Source organism: Mya arenaria, chromosome 10 (assembly GCF_026914265.1).
Source record: "Mya arenaria isolate MELC-2E11 chromosome 10, ASM2691426v1".
Classification (NCBI taxonomy): domain Eukaryota; kingdom Metazoa; phylum Mollusca; class Bivalvia; order Myida; family Myidae; genus Mya; species Mya arenaria.
In genome coordinates, this window is record NC_069131.1 from 38,525,998 (window position 1) to 38,541,890 (window position 15,893).

At 38.5% G+C, this 15,893-nt stretch overlaps 2 protein-coding genes across 2 annotated transcripts in view; one reads left to right on the forward strand and one right to left on the reverse strand.

The window, feature by feature from the left end:
- The window catches only part of LOC128204252 (uncharacterized), a 146,689-nt gene that overhangs the window by 70,720 nt on the left and 60,076 nt on the right, over positions 1-15,893 (forward strand). The gene's annotated exons all lie outside the window — the stretch shown is intronic.
- Positions 175-11,757, reverse strand: LOC128204256 (copine family protein 2-like). The gene is made up of 7 exons (XM_052905660.1): positions 11,591-11,757; positions 8,908-9,056; positions 8,200-8,300; positions 5,481-5,597; positions 3,739-3,870; positions 2,553-2,658; positions 175-667 (listed from the first exon to the last, which is right to left on the reverse strand). The coding sequence occupies exons 1-7, from the start codon at positions 11,623-11,625 to the stop codon at positions 459-461; spliced, it is 849 nt and encodes a 282-aa protein (XP_052761620.1). The 5' UTR covers positions 11,626-11,757; the 3' UTR covers positions 175-458.

Here is a 15,893-nt window from a genome sequence, read left to right on the forward strand (position 1 = left end):
CGATTCACCAACATGCTGTAGCGTGATTGTATTATGAACATAATCATGTATTGCTACCAATGTATTTCATAAAGGTTAAAATATCCGTCAACTTATGTATCAGTTTCTATTTTTATTGACTGTTCCGGAGCGGGCTCGCTTACCACTACTTCCAGAATATTTTTCATACTAAAATAATATTTTTTCTCTCTGTAATTTCGGTATCAAAGATTAAAATAATTATAAAACATGAGTTTTCAGATGCATCACCGGGAAACATATTTTTGTCCAAAACCATGAGTCTCTTGAACACTCTGAAAGAGAATGTATATTGCAGTATAAACCCAGCAACGACTCGTGTTAGTTCTATACCAGATTTTGTAGCTGCCAACCAAATTGCACTAAAACAAATTTTAAACAGAAACTGTTTCCAGTGTCCATTGAAGACATGTTTCCCTTCATATTCCCAGACGAAGTATTCACACTACTTTGTCCAGCAGACCCAAGTCCTTAATGTACTTGTACTGGTCGGGGATTTCCATCAGGGCCGCTAGCGCAACGGCCGCTTGGGGGTTCCGCGCGCCTTGTTTCACTTTGTTAAAATCCACAAACTGGAAATTGTCAAACTTTCGCTCTGAGATCTTGTCATCAAAGTCATTCATCATGTCCCAGGGTCCGTCCCCTACCCCTGAAAATAGGTGAGTCGTGAAATGCCAATGCCTCGGGTACCAGAATTCTGTAATAGCGTTGTTCAGACCATTACGACAGTTAGATACTAGCATGTAAAGTGCCATTTTCAAAATTAGATGGAGCATTATATTCCAAAACCAAAGGTACAGTCGAACCGAGTTGGCTCGAATTCTTAGGAACCGGCGAAAATGCCTCGAGCCTCTAAAAAAATCGAGGCAAGCAGGAGTTATTACCGTTAGTTGAAAGAAATGGGTTTTTAACATCCAATTCGAGCCAACGAGGAATTCGAGCCAAACGAGTTCGAACCAATGTGGTTCGACTGCAGAATAGAATATAATGTTAAAACTTTAATACAATGGACATACAAGAAGAAAGTGAAAGTCGTCCTTCACAATATATTTACAATATGGACAATATCGAAATACTATAATATAAATGTAAGGATTGTGTTATTGTTTTCAAATCTGTACCTTTTTATTTAAACTTTAGAGACACTTGCCTCCTTGAGGTGTATGTGTAATGTATCTCACTATAGCAAACATCTCCCAGTAATAACGGAGATAAAAAGGTACAACTCAAAGGTTACCTTTCACCGATTTGAAAGAAAGAAATTTTAACACCCACTGTGAGCTATATTCATCAGCATTTTTACAATTAGTGGAAGACGCACACTCGTGGCCATAGCTTGCAATATCGATCAGTGAAGGTCAAAGTTTGATTTAATTATATAAAACATAAGTCTGTTTTACTCGTATTATGCATGTACTGCCTGGCCGATATTTTCTGCCCGATACTGCCTGACCGATATTCTCTAATTGATCCTGCCTGACCGAAACTGCATGACCGATACTGCCTAACCGATACTCTTTGACCCTGCCCGACCGATACTCCCTGACCGATACTGCTTGACCGATACTCTCTGACCCCACCTGACCGATACTTCCTGACCGAAACTCCCTAACCGATATTCTCTGCCCCTGCCTAATCGATACTCTCTGACCCTGCCTTATCGAAAAGCCCTGATCGTGTCTGACCGATACACCCTGTACGATACTCTCTGACCGATACTCCCTGACCGATACTCCCTGACCGATACTGCCTGACCGATACTCTCTGACCCTGCCTGACCGATACTCTCTGACCCTGCCTGAACGATACTCCCTGCCCGATACTGCCTGACCAATACTGCTTGACTGATACTCTCTGACCCTACCTGACCGATACTACCTGACCATGCCGGATTGATACTCCCTGACCTCCCTAATCGATACTGCCTGACCCTGTCTGACCGATACTCCCTGACCGATACTCCCTGACCGATACTCTCTATATCTGCCTGATCGATGCCCCCTGACCCTACATGACGATACTACCTGGCCCTAACTGACCAATACTACCTGGTCCTGCATGACCAATACTCTCTGACCGTACCTGACTGATACTACATAGTCCTGCATGACCGATACTCCCTAACTCTACCTGACCGATACTCCCTAACTCTACCTGACCGATACTCTTTGACCCTACCTGACCGATACTCCCTGACTCTACCTGACCGATACTCTCTGAACCTGCCTGGTCGATTCTTTCTGACCCTACCTGACCGATACTCCCTGACCCTACATGACCGATACTCCCTGACCCTACATGACCGATACTCCCTGACCCTACATGACCGATACTCCCTGGCCGATACTGCCATCTGTGCTCATGGTAGGGAAACATACAGATGCCCAAACGATGATGAACACGTTTCCCTAAATCCCAATTATCAGCAAAATGTTGCATTCCTACGTAGCATTTATGACGTAATTAATGACGTGGTTTACACACACACTCATTATCGAAGCTACCATAAGCTCTAAGGCAACTTTTTCTCTCACCAATGACGACGATGGAAAGTGGAAACTCGGACGCCTCCACGATTGCTTGGATGTTCTCCTTTTCGTCTGTCACCTGACCGTCTGCGACAATTACCAGTATGTGGTACTGCGCAATTACCGGAAATAAAAGTCAGTCACTTGTGAAATGCGTCACATCATTACATTGGCAATAGTCACTAGGAAGAACTGGCGTTGCACTCATGCAGATTTTACGTTTTTCAACTTTCAAATCTTCTAAAGAGAATTTGTTTACGTTAATAGCTGCAAACCAATTATAAAAAAAATTGTTGACAAAATATCAGATCGCGTTCGAAAATCAATGTTTTATTGCTTATACCGTTACTAACGGTTTAAGAAAAATGAATAAAGCATCAATATTTGAACTTAAATATAAAAATCTGCGATCTAAATTTTCGACAGCAGTCTTATATAACTGGTTTCCATGAATTTTCGTAAAAATATCGCTCGTTCCAAGACAAAAAAAAAAAAAAAAATGTCAAAACGTTTAATCTGTGAGAGAGCAACTTTTAGGTAGAACATTAATTATAAAATTACGGCGACCATATTTGACTACAAGATTTGATTATATTTCGGTTTTTTATTTACGCAAGACAGACCAAATGTCTATAGTCTCGTTGTCTTTAGTTAATACGTTAAACTATAGTAAGCCATGTTCAGTCGTCAGCTCACTGACTTTTTTATTAGAATGAATAAAGACAATCGTAACAAATCGGCAATCTCCGACAAGCTACGGAAAATACTTCAAGATATACGAACATGTGATGAGGCCGCCAGCAATTAACTCATTTATCATAACGCTAAGCTAAGACCCACTCAATAACAATGTACTGAAATGATTTTTTTTTGTTTAGTGTCCTAATTTCGGTTTGAAGAAACATGGAAAAAGATTACAATTAAAAGAAAACAACTCAATACTCTTCGCAATGGATTCAATTTAAAAGTCCATCGACGGTTTAAACACATACCACACGTTTCAACATTGACGCCGCTATGATGGACTATTGTTTAAGACACAAAATATTTCCACGGTCATATCTATTGGATAATGGTCGAGGCTATGATCCACCTCTGTTGTAGGATAGTCGTATTCAGTCAAATCAGTAAGGCTTCATTAGGTAATTATTATCTATAAGGATATTCAAAGAAACCAAGTGAAGCCTGATACCTGTCGTTTGTCCTTGACGATATCCACAGCCTGCCGTATGAGGGGGGCAAAATTGGTCGGGCCTCCCAGCTTGATTGAGGGAGTCACTTCCGTGTATACGTCCAGGACTTCCATAAAACCGTCACACTCACCCTGTAGGAAGAACACATTAATTAAATTGCATATCTTTCTGTAAAAAAGTTATTTAGAAATAAAGGGCAAATAATTGTTTGTTTACATCGGTTATGACCCGTGGCGACTCATGTGAGAACCCCATTAAGTCACGTGATTCCTCAACCTGAATTAGTATCATTCCAGAATCTCCTGATTTTAGTTTAAACTTATTTATTTTAAAACGATAATATGAAACAAGTTATTACAACATTGTATTAATCACTCTCGTTGGCACGATTTTACGCGAGAGTGAGGTATTGTGTTGTGGGGAAAACTGGAGTACCTGGAGGAAACCCACTTGTCCGGCTTGGTGAACACAAACCAAAGTCACATGCGCCCAGGCCGGGAATCGAACCCGGGCTGCTTAAGGTGACCTAAATATCCTGATTTTGATACTGTTTCCCAAATGAATGCCATTTCTCATTCTCCTGCTACTGCTTTTATCAAATTGAGTTTGTGAGTTTGTTTCTTGTTTCTTGTACTGCATGACACTATATACTCTCATAGTTTTCTTTCTTGTATGCTCTCCTACAACTTTTATAACTAATGGTGATGTTCCAACGCATTCAGAACACCTCGGACATTTTCCATCAAAAACAACCTCGGATGCATTCGGAAGCCTTCGGCCATTTTTCATCTAAAACATCCTCTGATGCATTCGGAACTCCTCGGCCATTTTTCTTTTATCAAAAACAACTTCGGATGCATTCGGAAGTCTTCGGCCATTTTTCTTTAAACAAAAACAACCTCGGATGTATGCCGGTACATCAGTTGAAGTAGTTCGTGAATTATTGAATTATATCATTAATTAAATGTAGTGTTTTAGCTTGTACTTGTAGATCTAAGTTTAAATTGATTGCCAGTGAAGTGTATTATTGCAAACATCTACTTGCAGCGTTGTAAAAGTGTACCGATTTCTGACAATGTAAACCGCCCATAACCATCCGTGGTATGTTTTCGAAACAAATGGCCAAGGAGCTCCGAATGCCTAGGATGTAAATGGACGATTTACAATGTCAAAAACTAAACATTTAACTACGCTGTAAGTAGATCGCGTAGTAAATGAATTAACTCTTGTGAATCATCATTATTCATGTAAAGAAAATCAATTTGGACTTTGTAATACACAATTAAAACACTGCAATATAAAATTTTACGGGCTACTTTTACTGATGTACTGGTATACAGCCGGGTATGTTTTCGATGGAAAATGGCCGAGGAGTTCCGAATGACATCAACGGGTATAAACCCACTATAATTGGAACAGTTAAAACGCCTGCAATAGCTACTACAGTAAAAACTTTATATGTCAAAATCGTTGGGACCTCGTTGAATACTTCGAGATAACGAAAATTCGATATATCCGAAATACCAAATATCTCTAACCGAACCCAACGCATTCGAAATCATTTCGACATAGCCAGAACATCGATATAACAAAATTCGACATAGCGAGTTTCGACTGTACTAATTTAATGGTTGTTGCTGCTTATCTGAACAAATGGTCTGTTGCTTCTACGAAACTGTAATTTTTTAATTTTTTCTTAAAGTTAATTTTTCTTTCAGGTAATGACGATATTTATACTCACGTCCTTTTTGAGCGGAAATATTCCCTTGTCCTTAACAATCCTGTCTCCAAATCCGTACACCGGGATGATTCCGTCATCATCAAAAGGTTCCAGGGTCTCTCCAAGTATACAAATAACCTGTAACAATCCTTAAAGGGGCTGTACTCCGTATGAAAAAATAGCGAAAAAAAAAGAAAATTGTCGAAAACCGACATAAACTTGGCATCGATGTGTACAATGCATTGAAACTTACTTACTGAAGTACCACATAGTTTATAATGTATTTAAGTTTTAATAGCAGGTATTTCGTATTTTTCCATTAAAAAAGATTACTGGGTATGTCTACCAGGTAGATTTCATTCCTTATGCGTGATTGGCTAGTCGGTGTTATTACCGAGGTAGGTGTATAGCTTAATTTTGTCACCCAAATAGAGTAAGCCGTCGTAGCTCAGTGGATACGACGCTGGACTGCAATGTGTACACGGGTTTGAACACGGTCTCCGACACTTTTTTTTTATATTTTGGTACTTTTTTACAATTATGATATCAAAGCGTAACACATTCTATTAGATAATTGTCCTGAGATTCCTTACAGAAATTCCTTTTTTTGTGCCAATCCGGTGTACATTCCCTTTAACACTCTCTGTATCTATTATTAGCATGTTATTATTATGGGCACAATCGTGTACAGTATCTATTCACGATCACTAAATAAGCATATACATTCTTAGAAATTATCATTAACAATCCCTTTAACAATCAGTAGTAATCACCAGAACAGTCATTAACAATTCCTAGAACAATCAGCAGTAATCACCAGAACAGTCATTAACAATCCCTAGAACATTCAGCAGTAATCACTAGAACTGTCATTTACAATCACTAGAACAAGCAGCAGTAATCACTAGAACTGTCATTTACAATCCATAGAACAAACAGCAGTAATCACTGGAACTGTCATTTACAATCCATAGAACAAACAGCAGTAATCACTAGAACTGTAAATTACAATCCCTAGAACAAGCAGAAGTAATCTCTAGAACTGCCATTTACAACCCCTAGAACAAACAGTAGTAATCACTAGAACTGTCATTTACAATCACTAGAAAAAGCAGTAGTAATCTTTAGAACTGACATTTACAATCCATTGAACAATCAGCAGTAATCCCTAGAACTGTCATTTACAACCCCTAGAACAAACAGTAGTAATCACTAGAACTGTCATTTACAATCACTAGAACAAGCAGCAGTAATCCCTAGAACTGTCATTTACAATCCCTAGAACAAGCAGTAGTAATCACTAGAACTGTCATTTACAATTCCTAGAACATTCAGCAGTAATCACTAAAACTGTCATTTACAATCACTAGAACAAGCAGCAGTAATCCCTAGAACTGTCATTTACAACCCCTAGAACAAGTAGTAGTAATCACTAGAACTGTCATTTACAATCACTAGAACACGCAGCAGTAATCCCTAGAACTGTCATTTACAATCCTTAAAACAAGCAGCAGTAATCCCTAGGACTGTCACTTACAATCCATAGAACAATCAGCAGTAATCCCTAGAACTGTCATTTACAATTTATAGAATAATCAGCAGTAACCACTAGAACTGTCATTTACAATCCATAGAACAATCAGCAGTAATCCCTAGGACTGTCACTTACAATCCATAGAACAATCAGCAGTAATCCCTAGAACTGTCATTTACAATTTATAGAATAATCAGCAGTAATCCCTAGAACTGTCATTTACAATCCATAGAACAATCAGCAGTAATCCCTAGAACTGTCATTTACAATTCCTAGAACAATAAGTAGTAACCAATAGAACTGTCATTTACAATTCCTAGAACTGTCATTTACAATTCCTAGAACAATCAGTAGTTATTAATAGAACTGTCATTAACAATCCCTAGAACTGTCATTTACAACCCCTAGAACAATCGGTAGGAAACCCCTAGAACTGTCATTTACAACCGCTAGAACAATCAGTAGTTATTAATAGAACTGTCATTAACAATCCCTAGAACTGTCATTTACAACCCCTAGAACAATCGGTAGGAAACCCCTAGAATTGTCATTTACAACCGCTAGAACAATCAGTAGGAAACCCCTAGAACTGTCATTTACAATCCCTAGAACTGTCATTTACAACCGCTAGATCAATCAGTAGGAAACCCCTAGAATTGTCATTTACAACCCCTAGAACAATCAGTATGAAACCCCTAGAACTGTCATTTACAATCCCTAGAGCTGTCATTTACAACCGCTAGATCAATCAGTAGGAAACCCCTAGAACTGTCATTAACAATCCCTAGAACAATCAGTAGTTTCAGTTATCTTTAATACCGTGCACGATAAGTTCGAGTAATCCCACTAGCCGATACATTGTAATTAGAAAGGCCGTGGTAATTATCTAAAAAATATTGCTATTTATCTACTTATCAGTCTGTATTTATTTATTTGTTAATGCATTTATTTGCTCACTTATATATGCAATGCACTTATCGTCGTATATGTCAGTTACGGTTACTCGTGTTTTTCTTCTTACAGACGTAATTTAAGAAACCGTTTCGCTAAGACAAAGACCAATTTCGCCTCGGACAAAATTGGTGTTCGTCCTAGCGAAACAACTTCTTATGTCAGTTAAAGGACACTTTTGTAGAAAATCTCGTACTGTATCTATTACGTGTAATTAAACGTGATTTAAACAGAGTGTTTCTCCTACAAACTGACCTCCTGGTAAGGGTTGGTCCTGGACGGCTGGACGTCGTGGAGGGACAGGCCATCATACGTGTCCTTACCCTGCATACGGTTGCTCAGCGTGTAGTCGATACCTGGATGATAGTTCACGTATGAGTACGTGTAGTATGGGGTAGCTGGCTAACCCTGATTTAAATGCAGAAAATGATGATAATAATATTGAAGACGATAATGAATACAGCAAACACTTCGAAACTTAAACTCTGCTGCTACTACTGCTGCTACTGCTTCTACTGCTTTTACTGCTGGTGGTGCTGGTGGTTTTTAATGGATGATGATTATGATGATGATGATGATGATGATGATGATGATGATGATGATGATGATGATGATGATGATGATGATGATGATGATGATGATGATGATGATGATGACGACGATGACGACGATGACGACGATGACGACGATGATGACGACGATGACGAGGATGACGACGACGACGACGACGACGACGACGACGACGACGAAGACGACGACGATGATGATGATGATGATGATGATGATGATGATGATGATGATGATGATGATGATGATGATGATGATGATGATGATGATGATGATGATGATGATGATGATGATGATGATGATGACGATGATGATGATGATGATGATGATGATGATGATGATGATGGTGGTGGTGATGGTAGTGATGGAAGTAATAATGCCGGTGTTGATGCCTACCAAATATAAGGCCGCACTCCTTTAGGCCGACGTTTTGTATGGCGGTGGTAACCTCCTTGAGGGTTTGGAACTTGTCTGCAATTGTCCGAAACATGACTTTCTCGTCAACATCCTCACACTCGCTCATCGACTCCAGGAACACCGAACGCCTGTAATCGAGACGAAAGTTGCGTTTGAACGATGACTTTTCAGGTCACGAGTAAACACTCCCACCACCTTCCCTTCATCCCCCAAACCCGTTATAACCGTCGCTTTAGCAGTCCATGACCTCCGCATGAAATTAACATTTTTGTACAAACAACACCATTTTTCTATATATAAAGATACACCCAAGTCATTATTATATAGAGGGTCACTGGGTCATTATATTAGGTTGTACCAGCTGCCTTGAAGAAGGGACGGTGTTGCCTGATATTGTTTAAAATGTAAAACGGTTGAATAAAAGAGGGATTGGGAAACATTAGTTGCACTTGTTCGTGTGGTCTGGTTGCAGTTCACATATTATATGTCTTTCAACGAGATCCCAAGGACGTATCCAGGGGGCGTAACTCAGGGGCATGCCTTTTTGACATCCGACCCTCCGTAAAAACCGAAACTTAAATGATTCAAAATCTTGGCACGGGGTTGGGGGATTTTTTAACACTATCTAGTCAAAAATGGCACATTTTGAGCGTAGTATTACTGTTTTCTTCGATAATACCATAAAGAGTTAACTTGGACGATTTTTTTTATTATTATTTTATTTATTTATTTATTTATTTTTTTTTGGGGGGGGGGAGGCAGGTGTGCCGCACCCCCATAACCTAAATCCGCTAGGTTCACTTACCCCTGCCTTAAAGCTTCTCTCTATCCTCATGATTTTGAAGATGCCAGTACGGTCCACCTTGTATGAGTAGACTCACACTTGTATTGAATAGATCACAAATTGTACAAGGGTCCTGTGTTGAATCAACTAGATTGTCATCCGCAGGTTGTAATCAAGTTCCTTAACCACGTGTGAAAAATATGCTTTTGAGCCAGTGCGTAAGGGTTAGACTACTAATGTAGGCATCCCCCCTTCCCCCCCTCCCCCCTATAATCATTAAAGTTCGATTTTATTTCAAAACAGGAGAAGAAAGTATAGAATATGCACAAAATGCACCATTTCGGACTAGAAACCAATCCCCCTGCAAACACTGTATACCAAATAAAGTTCGGTTCAGAAGGAGCGGCACAAGTCAAAAGATAACGCCCCTAGGTAACGCCCCTAGGTAACGCCCCTTCTAACGTCAAATCCTGGATCCACCCCTAGTAGTTATAATATTGATATTTATTTTAACCATAGAAACTATAGCTGTTCATTTCTTAAAATGAGTTAAGTTGAGTTGAGTTGATATTTATATTAACCATAGAAACTATAGCTGTTCATTTCTTAAAATGAGTTAAGTTGAGTTGATATTTATATTAACAATATAAATTAGCTTTTCATTCCTAAACTATGATATAATATCATTTTATACACTGATATTATATCAATTTCAATGACTTACCAGGATAAGCATGTTTTTGTATACGTGTTGTGAGAACAAACAAAGACTAATTTCAAAAACGCATTCGTTAACACGCTACCTTTGAAGCTGCACTCCCACAGATTTACCGTTTTGACAACTTTCTTGTCTTGGAATGAACCAAATTTTGCGTAAATGTCTGAAAACCGGTGATACAAGACTGCTGACAAAAGATCAGATCACAGTTATTCATATTTATGTTCGAAGTTCGCTATGTTATGGCTCAAAGCGTTACTCACGCTTTATGTAAAATGAGTTTTTCAGCAGTTTTCCAAATAATTGAGATATATTCTAATGCCATTTATATTGTAGGACTGAATTGAAGGCATTGATACAAACATCGGCAGATTCTGAGACGAACACTTAAAAAATGTTAAAACGATCAATCTGAGTGCGAGAGTGCAGCTTTAAGGCGACAATTTTAGTCAGCTGCGGTTAAGAGTAACAAAGCTACTTTAAACAAGACGAAATCCTAAACAAAATCACGGCTTGCCTTATGCTTTTAAGTGGTACAAGGCCATAGGCCATGTACAAGCTACGAACTTAGCGTTGAATGAAAAGTGTGCATTTATCAAAAATGTCTTAAATGATGTTTTAAGATATCGTTGAGTGTATTGAAATATTTGCTGTGTACTGTATATTTGCAAATTTGAAAAGCTACATATCTTATTTATATCGTTAATACGCGAATTTCAGTCTTATTAATGAACTCCACATGTACAGTACAGTTCACCATAATATTATACCTAATGAGTACATAGCTATTCGAATTTGAGTTAAACTTTGTATAAACATAGGTATATATAGCCCATAATTATGAAGTGAGTTTAAAAACAACCCGTAAAACTCAGCATAAAAATGGAGTGAGTTTAAAAACAACCCGTAAAACTCAGCATAAAAATGAAGTGAGTTTAAAAACAACCCGTAAAACTCAGCATAAAAATGGAGTGAGTTTAAAAACAACCCGTAAAACTCAGCATAAAAATGGAGTGAGTTTAAAAACAACCCGTAAAACTCAGCATAAAAATGGAGTGAGTTTTAAATTCAGGTAAATGATGGAAGTTAATTCTAAATCAACCCTTAAAGCTTTAAACGCATTATCATTGAAACATAATCTATAACGTTTAAAATCTTACCTTCCAGATTTCCTACCTCCGACTTCGCCTGCCATATATTAAAGTTGACAAAATTTAAATCTCACCGAGTTGAACAATTCCTTTATCAAAAAGGAAGAAACAAATCCTTTCCTATCACGAAAGATAGGTTTTTGTCCAATATCAGATACACTTTAAATCAACCGTTCAACATTTGAAGCATTGTTTATATTCAAAATACTATTGACAATTGAGTTTTTTTTATAATTTCTTAAGTTACAGAATTAACCAGAGCGAAATATTTAGCGAAAAATTAACTTTAAACTGTGTTTTAAGTTTAACACGGTAAAGACAAGATCGGTATTACATACCTGATAAGATAAAAGAAAAAAAAAACGTGACCTGTAACAGTGAAGTACGGAAGCGTATGTCGTACATACAGTGAATGTTGTTATGTAGAGCTGTCGGTTTGTTATGAAAGCGTATATCATAAATAGTGGTAACACTATCATGTGGTCTAGTCGGTTTGTTATGGAAGCGTTAATCATATAAACTGGTGATTTGGTCAGGAAGCCTAGTACTGATGATGTGGCCATGTAGTGTATTCGCCTTATTATGGAAGCGTATTACGTATATACTGATGTTGTGTTCATGCAGTCTTGTCGGCTTGTTATGGAAGCGTATATCGTATATACTGATTAAGTGATCATGTCGTCTTGTCGGCTTGTTATGGAAGCGTATACCGTATATACTGATTAAGTGATCATGTAGACTAGTCAGCTTGTTATGGAAGCGTATATCGTTTATACTGATGATGTGTTCATGCAGTCTAGTCGGCTTGTTACGGAAGCGTATATCGTATATACTGATGATGAGATCATGTAGTCTACTCGGTTTGTTATGGAAGCGTATATCGTATATACTGATGATGTGGTCATGTAGTCTACTCGGTTTGTTATGAAAGCGTATATCGTATATACTGATGATGTGGTCGTGTAGTCTAGTCGGCTTGTTATGAAAGCGTTTATGGTATATACTGATGGTGTGGTCATGTAGTCTAGTCGGCTTGTTATGAAAGCGTTTATCGTATATACTGATGATGTGTTCGTGTAGACTAGTCAGCTTGTTATGGAAGCGTATACCGTATATACTGATGATGTGTTCGTGTAGTCTAGTCGGCTTGTTATGGAAGCGTATATCGTATATACTGTTGATGTGTTCATGTAGTCTAGTCGGCTTGTTATGGAAGCGTATACCGTATATACTGATGATGTGGTCATGTAGTCTAGTCGGCTTGTTATGGAAGCGTATACCGTATATACTGATCATGTGATCATTTTGTCTAGTCGGCTTGTTATGGAAGTGTATACCGTATATACTGATGTTGTGTTCATGCAGTCTAGTCGGCTTGTTATGAAAGCGTTTATCGTATATACTGATGATGTGTTCGTGCAGTCTTGTCGGCTTGTTATGGAAGCGTATATCGTATATACTGATTAAGTGATCATGTCGTCTTGTCGGCTTGTTATGGAAGCGTATACCGTATATACTGATTAAGTGATCATGTAGACTAGTCGGCTTGTTATGGAAGCGTATATCGTATATACTGATGACGTGTTCATGTAGTCTAGTCGGCTTGTTATGAAAGCGTATATCGTATATACTGATTAAGTGATCATGTAGACTAGTCAGCTTGTTATGGAAGCGTATATCGTTTATATTGATGATGTGTTCATGCAGTCTAGTCGGCTTGTTACGGAAGCGTATATCGTATATACTGATGGTGTGGTCAGTTAGTCTAGTTGGCTTGTTATGGAAGCGTATGTCGTATATACTGATGATGTGTTCATGCAGTCTAGTCGGTTTATTATGGAAGCGTATATCGTATATACTGTTGGTGTGGTCATGCGGTCTAGTCGGCTTGTAATGAAAGCGTATATCGTATATACTGATAATGTGGTCATGCAGTCTAGTCGGCTTGTTATGGAAGCGTATATCGTATATACTGATGATTTGGTCATGTAGTCTACTCGGTTTGTTATGAAAGCGTATATCGTATATACTTATTAGGTGATCATGTCGTGTAGTCGGCTTGTTATGGAAGCGTTTACCGTATATACTGATTAAGTGATCATGTAGACTAGTCGGCTTGTTTTGGAAGCGTTTATCGTATATACTGATGATGTGTTCATGTAGTCTAGTCGGCTTGTTATGGAAGCGTATACCGTATATACTGATCATGTGATCATTTTGTCTAGTCGGCTTGTTATGGAAGCGTATACCGTATATACTGATCATGTGATCATTTTGTCTAGTCGGCTTGTTATGGAAGCGTATACCGTATATACTGATGTTGTGTTCATGCAGTCTAGTCGGCTTGTTATGGAAGCGTTTATCGTATATACTGATGATGTGTTCGTGTTGACTAGTCGGCTTGTTATGGAAGCGTATACCGTATATACTGATGATGTGTTCGTGTAGTCTAGTCGGCTTGTTATGGAAGCGTATACCGTATATACTGATGATGTGTTCATGTAGTCTAGTCGGCTTGTTATGGAAGCGTATACCGTATATACGGATGATGTGTTCATGTAGTCTAGTCGGCTTGTTATGGAAGCGTATACCGTATATACTGATGATGTGGTCATGTAGTCTAGTCGGCTTGTTATGAAAGCGTTTATGGTATATGCTGATGATGTGGTCATGTAGTCTAGTCGGCTTGTTATGAAGGCGTTTATGGTATATGCTGATGATGTGGTCATGTAGTCTAGTCGGCTTGTTATGGAAGCGTTCATGGTATATACTGATGCTGTGGTCATGTAGTCTAGTCGGCTTGCTATGGAAGCGTTTATCGTATATACTGATGATGTGGTCATGTAGTTTAATCGGCTTGTTATGGAAGCGTTTATGGTATATACTGATGATGTGATCATGTAGTTTAGTCGGCTTGTTATGGAAGCGTATATCGTATATACTGATGATGTGGTCATGTAGTCTAGTCGGCTTGTTATGGAAGCGTATATCGTATATACTGATGATGTGGTCATGTAGTCTAGTCGGCTTGTTATGGAAGCGTATATCGTATATACTGATGATGTGGTCATGTAGTCTAGTCGGCTTGTTATGGAAGCGTTTATCGTATATACTGATGATGTGGTCATGTAGTTTAGTCGGCTTGTTATGGAAGCGTTTATGGTATATAATGATGATGTGATCATGTAGTTTAGTCGGCTTGTTATGGAAGCGTATACCGTATATACTGATGATGTGGTCATGTAGTCTACTCGGCTTGTTATGGAAGCGTATACCGTATATACTGATTAAGTGATCATGTAGACTGGTCGGCTTGTTATGGAAGCGTTAATTATATAAACTGATGATGTGTTCAGGCAGTCTTGAAGGCTTGTTATGGAAGCGTTTACTGTATATACTGATTAAGTGATTATGTCGTCTAGTCGGCTTGTTATGGAAGCGTATATCGTATATACTGATGGTGTGGTCATGTAGTCTAGTCAGCTTGTTATGGAAGCGTATATCGTATATACTGATGGTGTGGTCATGTCGTCTAGTCGGCTTGTTATGGAAGCGTATATCGTATATACTGATGGTGTGGTCATGTAGTCTAGTTGGCTTGTTATGGAAGCGTTTATCGTATATACTGATGATGTGTTCATGCAGTCTAGTCGGGTTGTTATGGAAGCGTATATCGTATATACTGATGGTGTGGTCATGTCTTCTAGTCGGCTTGTTATGGAAGCGTATACCGTTCATTTTGATGATGTTGTCGTGAAGTCTAGTCGGCTTTTTATGGAAGCGTATATCGTATATTCTGATGATGTGATCATGTTGTCTAGTCGGCTTGTTATAAAAGCGTATATCGTATATACTGATGATGAGGTCATGTAGTATAGTCGGCTTGTTATAAAAGCGTATACCGTATATACTGATGATGGGGTCATGTAGACTAGTTGGCTTGTTACGGAAGCGTATAGCGTATATACTGATGATGGGGTCATGTAGACTAGTTGGCTTGTTATGGAAGCGTATACCGTATATACTGATTATATGGTTAATTTACTCTAGTAGGCTTTTTATGGGAACGTATATTGTATATACTGATTGCGTGGTCATGTAGACTTGTCGGCTTGTTATGGAAGCGTATACCGTATACACTGATTATCTGGTCATGTAGTCTAATCGGCTTGTTATGGAAGCGTATACCGTATATACTGATGATATGGTCATGTAGTCTTGTCGGCTATTTATGGAAGCGTATACTGTATATACTGATGATGTGGTGACGTAGTGTTGTCGGCTTGTTATGAAAGCGTATATCGTATATACT

Bases quoted from the DNA above. Each gene is read 5' to 3' on its own strand.
- LOC128204256 (XM_052905660.1), bottom strand. From the start codon at position 11,625: ATGGCAGGCGAAGTCGGAGGTAGGAAATCTGGAAG. The intron at 8,301-8,907 runs GTAGGCATCAAC...ACTATCATCCAG, and splicing joins GGAGTGCGGCCTTATATTTG to GTATCGACTACACGCTGAGC. The intron at 3,871-5,480 runs GTGAGTATAAAT...TTCTTCCTACAG, and splicing joins TATTTCCGCTCAAAAAGGAC to GGTGAGTGTGACGGTTTTAT.